This window comes from Centruroides sculpturatus, unplaced genomic scaffold (assembly GCF_000671375.1).
Source record: "Centruroides sculpturatus isolate CEXI.00-Female unplaced genomic scaffold, Cexi_2.0 scaffold835, whole genome shotgun sequence".
NCBI classification, from domain to species: Eukaryota; Metazoa; Arthropoda; class Arachnida; order Scorpiones; family Buthidae; genus Centruroides; species Centruroides sculpturatus.
This window is the reverse complement of record NW_019384995.1, coordinates 1-9779: the sequence shown is the minus strand read 5'-3', so window position 1 is coordinate 9779 and position 9779 is coordinate 1. Positions and strand designations below refer to the sequence as shown.

General features: G+C 32.1%; 1 protein-coding gene across 3 annotated transcripts in view; it reads left to right on the top strand.

Annotated features, from left to right (window-relative positions):
* Positions 1–9773, top strand: part of LOC111633105 (cyclin-G-associated kinase-like) — a 40267-nt gene extending 30494 nt beyond the window's left edge. For 2 of the 3 annotated variants that reach the window (XM_023377635.1, XM_023377636.1), the window contains exons 19-22: positions 3300–3620; positions 3707–3861; positions 9261–9434; positions 9517–9773. In XM_023377635.1, the coding sequence (XP_023233403.1) occupies positions 3300–3620; positions 3707–3861; positions 9261–9434; positions 9517–9618 (752 nt within the window). In that variant the 3' untranslated portion in view covers positions 9619–9773. The remainder of the gene's footprint in view (positions 1–3299; positions 3621–3706; positions 3862–9260; positions 9435–9516) is intronic. The other variant, XM_023377637.1, reaches the window with a different exon arrangement.
* Positions 9774–9779: the final 6 nt, after the last annotated feature.

Sequence of the window (9779 nt, the reverse complement as noted above, 5' to 3'; positions counted from 1 at the left end):
AAAATTATAAAGGATTTAAAAATATATATAAAAATGGGGAATATCGCACTTCTGACAATCGCAGCGAGTGTGTGGGCTAAATTTGGAGAATCAGTGTTTCTCGCATGAACAATTGTATGTGGCCGGTTCACGCGTTGAAAAGCCTTCCGATTTATTTGTGTACGCACCAGACGGAAAAACAAAAAATATCGTGTATCCACAAACACTCCAATAAATAAATAGAATTGAAACGACACTTTGAAATGTTTTCCCGATGAAAATTAATAATAATGATAAGTTTCAATAAAAATAATAAAATGTAAATTGAATTTTATCATAACGAGTTTGCTTGAATTTCCTTTCTTCTGAGATCGCAGCAATGCATGACGGGTAAGCTAGTTTTAATATAAAATTGTAACAACTAGTGCCATGTAGTTTCAAAAATGTTCTGATGCTGAAACAAGATATCTCAGGTCAACCAGCACATTACGATCAGAGAGATGATGGGAATAAAATGGGACAGGTAAATGGGTTTTTTCAAAGATTTGTTGTCAAAATTCGATTTTGCAACGTTCGCATTTCCAACTTCCCAACGAGCAATGCATGCGCATATCTTGCACTAGTGCCTGTTTGTAGAAAGATATCGTCATTTTGTATTTTGTTTTGACTTGGTTCTCGGTCCCCTGAGTACCTCCAAGTCTGGTTTCTTTTGGCACCAAATACTCTGCAAAACTGCAACTCCTGACATGTACTGTACTCCTTCGTACCTCTTAGGCAGGGTCACCAAAGTGGTCGATGCAACATCATTGGAGGGTCGATGCGGCTAAGGGATCACGACCTTTTTTTTTTTTTCCTTATACAGAGACCACAACGTTTTTTTCTTTGCTCATACACATACACTTGTAATAAAACTTTACGGTGGGGGTCAATGTGAGGCTTTGGAAAGTGGTTGGGGGTCGACGGTTAAAAAAAAGTTTGGCGACCCTGCTCTAAGGTGTGTGACTGTTGACAGCAGCAGCAGAGTTTTATAAAGAAGACCTAGTCTTGTCCAATAAATCAAATAATAAATTAACTTTATATAACAAATTAACCAAAAGTCAAAAAAGTATGGGCCAGGGCTATATTTATGTTGTTAAATTATGTTGACAAATTTAGCAGTTGAATAGATGGTTGGTAATAGGATTCTAATCACTATTGATTTTCTGTAGTTTCTTGTGTGTAAATTATGGATTTACAGATAATTCTCTAAAAACTACAAAGTGATTTTTAATACTTGTGAGCAAGCAGCAACATGATATGTTGTTTTTTTTTTTTTGTAGTGTTAGTTAACAATTTATGGGCTTAGAATAGTTAGTATGCATAGTCTCAAATCAGTCAATACATTCATGCTAATGCGGCATGTACTGTACAGACAGTGGATGCTTCTAGTTTGCAATTAACTGACTGTGAGGGTTTGTCTAAAAATTCCTTTGCATGATAGTTGCACAGTTGATTCATTTTTGGACAAATTTTAGCACATGCTTGCATCTAAAAACAACTTGTGCTCTTTTGTCATTACAGTCAGATTCATTGGAAATGCCTAAGTAAAAATATATTGCAGTGTATATATGACATTAGCAAATGGCAGATACCAATTGTATTATATTCAATGAGAAATATCAATTTAAATTTATTTTTAAAATATATATTAAAATAGATTGTAGAATTTTGTTGGATGGCAATTTTCATATTTTAAAATAATTTAATTTAAAAAAATTTTAAGGACAACCTTATTGTAAGGCTTATTTATCAATACATATTTATAATTACTTAATGTTATCAATTTTATAAATTTAATAAACATTATAATTTGTTTTTGAAGATAATTTGAAAATATTACTAGTTATTTTAGAATAAAATTAAGATATTTTAAGAATATCTGAAAATTGGAGCAATGATACCATATTGTAAATATGGTTGATGTGGGTCATGCTCTATATCTCCAACCATTACATGATCCTGCCATTCTGATGACTCTATTCTCAGTATTGCTAAGTCAGACTGGACAGAAAATTTGGCCCAGGAAAAGCTACAATATACAGTAGGCCCACAGCTGTTTAAATAGCATTCCTAGATCCAAAATTATGATATTAACATTGATTCAAAAATTGTCATAAATGTTTAAATTCTTGCTCTGTTTGTTTTCTGTAAAATTTGTTAACAAATGTCAGTTTTTCTTAATTTCCTCATTTGCACCTCTGCCTTGGACATCCAAATGGCCATATTCTTTATCATGAATGTGTATACATTGTAAATGTATTTCTTGGAATGTATTTTTAATTAGTTGTTCTTCATGGGTCATGGTCATGCCAAAACAATTTCACAACAGTGTAATGAGATGAAGATGGGATGGTTACTTTAAAAATAATATAGAATTCCAGAAAATAGTGTTAGGTTTTACTCATTATCATCTTGCATTAATTAATTTTTTAGTGACAACCTTTTGACCCAGTTGGAGTAATCTCTCTGGGAAAGTCTATTACCCTGGTGGACCAGTCCAATATTGCTGTAATGTCATCTTGTTACAGTTGAATTTATTACAGGACTATAATACCACTGCCAAAATATTAAATTAATATTTGTCAATGTTTACTTAATTCCACATTAATTTGATTTTATTTAAGTGTATTTCCACAATTTGTATTTTGAGTTTTGTAAAAACAAATTTTTTATTTTCTGTTCCCATAACAACGGAATTGTTTTGTAGCAGGTTACCACAGTAATGACATTCTATAATCTTCCTAAGTGTTCCAGAAAATGAATAAGTCTGAAAACACTAGAACTTGTTGTTTTTTAAAATTCTATTTATTTTATTTTATACTCCATTAAAGCAAATGTTTTCTTTATTTTTAGATAAGTTATCAATATTTAAAAGTAATATCATTTTGAATTTCTAAATTATTAATGGATAGGAAAATCAATATTGTAGTCCAAACAGTATATTACTAAGAAAATTCTTATTTTATTAAATATATTTTTATTTCATTAATTATTTCATTTTCATTCGTAGATTATTTAATTAATTTTATGTATATTTGATAATATCCAAAGTTAATAATTTCTAAAAATGTTATTTTTATATTTGAATTTTATAAAAAAATTTAAGAAAGAATGTACTGATACTTTTTATGTTTAAATTTGAATTCAATATGTATTATTTTTGCACACAACCATAATGTGGATTATAATTAAATTTATTATTATTAAGCAACTTTAAAATCAGTGTGTTTAATTAAATGAAAACAATAACAATTTAATCAAAACTTTAAATATTTTATTAGGTGATGTCAAGAAAACCAATGCACAGCCTAAAGATCCTAATGTCCCTTCGCAGCAAAAAAATAACATACCACTTCAGTCAACTCTCAGAACAAATAGTCCTCAGCATATGCCTCGACCTCAGTCTTTTGCGGGTAGTACTGCATCGTCTTGGCAACAGCCCGGAAATAATGAGAACAATCAGCAGAATGTAAATTCAACTGGAGCTGGGGCCGGGACAGGAGCCGGGGCTGGAGCTGGAGCTCAGAAACCAGATTATAATAGAAGTCATTTTTCAAGTGTATTTGGAGAAAGAGATGAAAGGGGTTCGAGGAAAACTGGAGGTAGAAAGATTAATGATTTCATTAATTCTTACCTAATTATAAATTTAATAAATAAAAAAATTGTATAAAATTCTTTTTATTTCAAGTAGGACCAAAACCAAAGCTTGATGATACAGTGTTTGAAGATTTACTCGGCAGTCAGGGATTTTCTGGATTTGGAAAGAAAGATCTTGGACCAAAAACAATTGGAGAACTCAGAAAAGAAGAATTAATAAAAGAAATGGATCCAGAAAAAATAAAAGTACATTATCTGTTTTGTAGTAATTAATTTATTACATCTAACTTTCATATATTTTTCTTTATTATTTGTTATTAAATATTTAAAATAATTTTTTTGGTTTGTTGTTTTAGTGCAGCCTAAATTTAGATTTTTGTAATCACTGAATAAGTCTTTCATTATGTAGCTTACTATTTAGTTTAACAGTTGAATTTATTTAATTTAGTAAGTGCTATTTTAAATGAAAAATATGATGTGATTAAAAAGGAAAAACTAGATAGATCTACAACCATACACAAGTCTTTTGAAAAAATGTTACCAAAGAAAGAAATGTTATCAATATATAAACAAATTAATTAAATAATTAAGTATGGATATTTTTGAAAAGGAACAGGAGCATTTAAGAAAATTATTGGAAGACTGATGATATATCAAATTATATTGATTCTGATGATGGTGAAGAGAAAGATCATATTAGTGACAACAAAGTTAATGATGCTATTGAAGAAAAACTACTAGTGAAGAATGCACTGTTGATCAAGATAATGCTATTGGAGAAACTGTTGAAGTAGTTGTTTGTTTCATCTAAGGCTTTGTATTTTATTGGAAAAAACAGAACTAATAATGGAGATAAAAAAAGATGTTACCAAAAATGATTCTAACAAAATCCCAACAATTTACTACCAATAACAACAATTTACTGGCATCAAGGCCTATGGTAAAACTGCTGAAAAGCATATGAGTGTTGGTTACTGTTTTTTGATAAGACTTATAATTGATGCATTCTAACAATACAACAATGAAAAAATAGTACAGGTTGCTACCAATCTCCCAAATCAGTTTTATGTTGGTGAAACATGTAATATTGAAATAAAAACACTTTTTGGTTTTTTGCAGTTGATGGGTATGGTTTAATCCAACCATTAAAATAAGGCTGACATTGTGGAATATGGTATGGGCAAGGAAATATTTAGGGGAACTAAGTGCAAAAGTTGGTTCTATTTTTTACTGTATTATTTGTGATTTGACATTACAGAAACTATAATGAAAGACATCAAGTTGATAAACTTGTAGTAGCATGAACAAGTTTTGAAAAAGTGATTAAAAATTTCTGGTTGGCATGTACAACCTCAGAATATTTAACCATCATTGAAAAATTGGAATCTTTCCTGGGTAGATGCTCATTCCAGTAGTATATGCCTAATAAGCCAGCAAACTGTAGCATTAAAATTTGTGCACTAGTTGATGCTCATACTTATTATACAGTCAAGGTGGATGTCTACATTGGAGAGCAGTTTGATGGATTTCAAGCTAGTAACAATCCAAAAGACATTTTAGAAAGACTTGTAATGCTGATCTCTGGTACAAAACATATCACCTTCAACTGGTAAAGTAGTTACAGCTTGATGACTGATATTCTTCAAAAGCATAAACTTACCTCAGTTGGGAGGAAAAAAAGTAAAATAGAACTATCTAACATTTTTCTAAATGCTAGAAATAGAGGTAAGCAAACCAGTCTTTTTGTTTTCAAGAAAACATAAAACTCTTGTTCTATGTCCCTCGTAAGAATAAAAATGTCACACTAATGTTGAATAGATGAAAGCTGTAATGAAAAGCAATTGCTGGAAATTACCAGCTTTTATAATCTCACAAAAGATGGTGTAGATGTAATGAGTGAACTCAGTCTAATAAGTCATGGAAGACAAAAGTCCAGATAGCATAACTGGTAATGCATCTGCTCAGTAAACAGTGGTTGAAAGTCCTGTTCCAAAATGCTTTTTTACTTTCCTGGCTGTTATGTATAGGGTTGGCAACTAAGTGATTGTGGATTTTGTCAATAGGTAGCCTTAGTACATTTTTTTGCTTTGTCATCGTGTTCAAAGCATTTAACCTATATTGTTTTCTTGTTGTTTGGACTTCCACCTTTAATTTAGTAAAAAAATTGTATTGATTAGTTATTTAGTTTCATTTTTATCCCAATTTAAAAATGGAAGAACAAGACGTGCATTTCAGAAATATTTTATTGTATTATTTCCGAAAAGGCAAGAACGCATCACAAGCACACAAGAAGTTATGTGCCTTATATGGGAATGAAGCCTTGAAACAAAGGCACTGTCAAAATTGGTTTGCCAAATTTTGTTCTGGTGATTTTTCACTGAAAAATGCTCAACGATCTGGCCGTCCAGTTGAAGTTGATGAGATCCATATCAAGGTCATTATCGATTCAGAACGTCATAGCACACCGTGTGAGATTCACATACATGCATTCAAAAAAAATTAAAACAGCTTGGCTATGTCAAGAAACTGGATTTATGGGTCCCTCATCAGCTTAAGGAAATTCATTTGATGCAATGCATTAGCATCTGTGATTCACTTCTGAAACACATCGAGATTGATCCATTTCTGAAACGACTGATTACTGGCGACGAAAAGTGGATAGTTTATAGCAACGTTAATCGGAAAAGATCGTGGGTGATGCGAGATGAACCAGCCCAGATGACCACAAAGCTGAGATTCACCAAAAAAAAGATCATGCTGTCAGTTTGGTGGGATTATAAAGGAATTCTGTACTTTGAACTTTTACCAAGAAACCAAACGATTAATTCAAATGTGTATGTTCAACAATTTGCCAAACTAAGCGATGCAGTTCAAGAAAAGCGGCCAGAATTGGCAAATCGTAAGGGTGTTGTTTTCCAGCATGATAATGCAAAGCCCCACACATCTTTGGTCACTCGCCAAAAATTATTGGAGCTAGGTTGGGATGTGTTGTCACATCCACCATATAGCCCTGANGATGATGATGATGATGATGATGATAGCCCTGACCTTGCACCTTCAGATTACCATTTATTTCGTTCCATGCAGAACTCCTTAAATGGTAAAATTTTTAATGACGCTGATGATATAAAAACACATTTAATTCAGTTTTTTGCTGGCAAAAATCAGAAGTTTTATGAACATGGAATTATGACAATGCCTGAAAGATAGCAAGAGATCAATGACAAAAATGGACAATACCTAATTGAATAAAGTTATATTTTTAAGCAAAAATTTTGAATTTTCCTTCTTATTTAAAATCAGCAATCACTTAGTTGCCAACCCTAAATAACAGAAGGAAAGCATGGCAATTGGTTAAAAAATGCAAAAAAATTCGGGGTTTTTCTGTGGAGGGGCATGATTTTGTTTGCCCTCTTTGAAGCTTAACTCCTGAGCTTTGAAAAATTTCAGAAATTGAAAAAGAGGTTTGTGTATTAGGGAGATTGATTCTATTCAGTTTTGATGGTTAAAGGTCGAGGGGGTGAAGAGATAAAGTGGCTTCTCGTCATATCTTGAGTAGGGTGGACTTAATGACAATTTTAACTCTAAGCTCTGAAAACTCACTACATCTCTGTTGCTGATACTAAATTGTTTTTACCCGACAGGCTACAAGGGCATAGCAAAAATTAGTCTAAGAGCATAAATATAACAAACATTGCAAAGCCTGATGAGTATATAGAAACATCCAACAATCGCCTAAATGATTGTATTAATTATTTAAATTAGCCAAATTGTAGCCCAATCATTTAGGTGATCATTGGATGTTTCTATAGTGAAAAACGAAATTGGTTGATTGAAAAGTTGTTAAACGGATAAGACTGATTGTGTTCAAAGAGTAAATGCTAATAAGTAAATTGAGTGTTTTGCCATTATAAAAAAATTTTTAATTAATAATAAAATATATATATACAGGATGAGTCAAAATTATGTGAACACTATTTGAGAGAAAGCATTTACTCAAAGTCTCAACCTGACCACCAGCATGATTAATGCACTCAAACCAATGTTCAACAGTACAATTTAGTGCCAGAACACTGGAGATTGGGGAGGCCATAACAATGGTCGGAATAGAAAACAAAACAAAGTTAAGATAATTTTTAATTAAATTAAACATTATTAATGAAACAAGATTGTTCACATAATTTTGACTCACCCTGTAAATCATAATGATGGCATACACACAGTTTTAAACGTTGCCAGGAAAGTTAAGCAACTCAGTTGTATTGCCTCTTGTGCTAACTTTAAATGTTTTTTCTTCTGGAATGTAATAATTTGATCTAAGACTAATAACTAAGTTTCTATTAGTTGATAGCCAAAACATTGTTAATGCCATATATTATTTTGGACTATTTGATTTTGAATTATGAGGCTTATATATAAACAAATAACTAATTATATGATCAAAACTTTTACTTTGAAATTAGTGTTGCAACGAATAGTATATTCGGCCTCAGGCCAAATACCGAATATTCGGCCAAACTATTCGGCTTGATTAACGCACGTACAAAAATTGGCGCAAAAACTGCTCTCTATTGGCCCACTGTCACTACGCTTTGCCAATTGCGTTAATTCTTGACAGTTGTAGTGGACAGACAAGAGCGTCATATCAAATGTGGATAACAATGAAATGACCTAAATGTGTAAATAACGGAGAAAGAACAGAGAACAACCGCAAAGAGAAAATGTGAAAATAAATATGAAATTGAGTTGATAACATAATCGAACAAGTCAAAGCAGCTTATTGGCACGAAATTCGCGGGCGTCAATGCCAAACAATTCTTGTCATAGATTTCAGAAAGCTAAATGCTTGTAATGAAAGTCACTTAGCATGCACGGGCAAAAGCCTGGGACCATTCGGGCTACCAAGCTGTCTCGAATCTGTGAAATCATAACTGTGACTTATACCGACGTCCTATCTGTCTCTTTTCTCCGTTAGCACCATGTTATGAGTAACGTAATTATAAACTGGAAAAACTATGACAGAAAAGTGACGAATGAAAGTATCATGAGCGCGTATTATGATGTATGCATAGGCATACGTGGACTAGAGAGATAGAGAAAAGAGAAAGACAAGCGCTTAAAAAGGATAGGCAGGGTCAGACCCTCAAATGTGCGAGGATTCTCCAACGATAGGCATGTACGTGTGCTGATCTTTGTAATTATAAATTGTGAATACATGTGACTATTATTATTTTCTTTTTTATTTTGTGCATGTTACAGTAAATTAATCATTTTGGTATTTAGATTTAATGTTATTGGGTTAGTGTTGTTTGTTTATATTTATTTAACTTGTGTTTTTGTTATTTCTTACTGCTGTTTTCAGGTATTCGGCCAAATAGTGATTAAATATTTGGTATTCAGCCGAATACTGAATAGTAACCGAATATTCGTTACATCACTATTTGAAATCTGAGTGGTGATTTTCTTTTAGCATAATGCACAAATAGGCATAATAACTAGAACTGTTCTGTACTTACTGGATGATCACTAGATTATGCAGATTTTTCTAGGAAAAATATTAGCCAAAGATATCTTGTAATACTAATATTAACTATTTCATATTACACTATTATTAACTATTAATATTTATAATATTTCATTTTTAGATTTTAGATTGGACAGAGAAAAAAGAAAGAAACATTCGTGCTTTACTTTGTACCCTGCACACTGTCTTGTGGGAAGGCACCAGATGGCAAGAGGTGGGCATGCATCAACTGGTGTCAGCAGCTGACGTAAAGAGATACTACCGCAGAGCCTGTCTTGCCGTTCATCCAGACAAAGTAAGATGGTTGTTTCTTAATTGTAAATTTCTGTTTGTTTGATATAATGTTGTAGTAATAAAATTTTTTTTGACGTTAACAGCAAGTGGGGACAGAAAATGAGGCGTTGGCCAAGTTAATATTTATGGAGTTAAACGATGCCTGGACCGAATTTGAAAAACAAAATCAAGCTAGCCTTAACTAGTCATACGCCAACTGGCGCACACGATGTGAGATATCTTGTATTTAGTCGTTGCGGGGAGTAAATTTTGGCTCGACGGTTAGTTGAGAAGAATATCTTATATGATTATTTTGATTAAATAATCCTAGATACTCAGCTGTTACCAAATTATATACTAGAGTAAG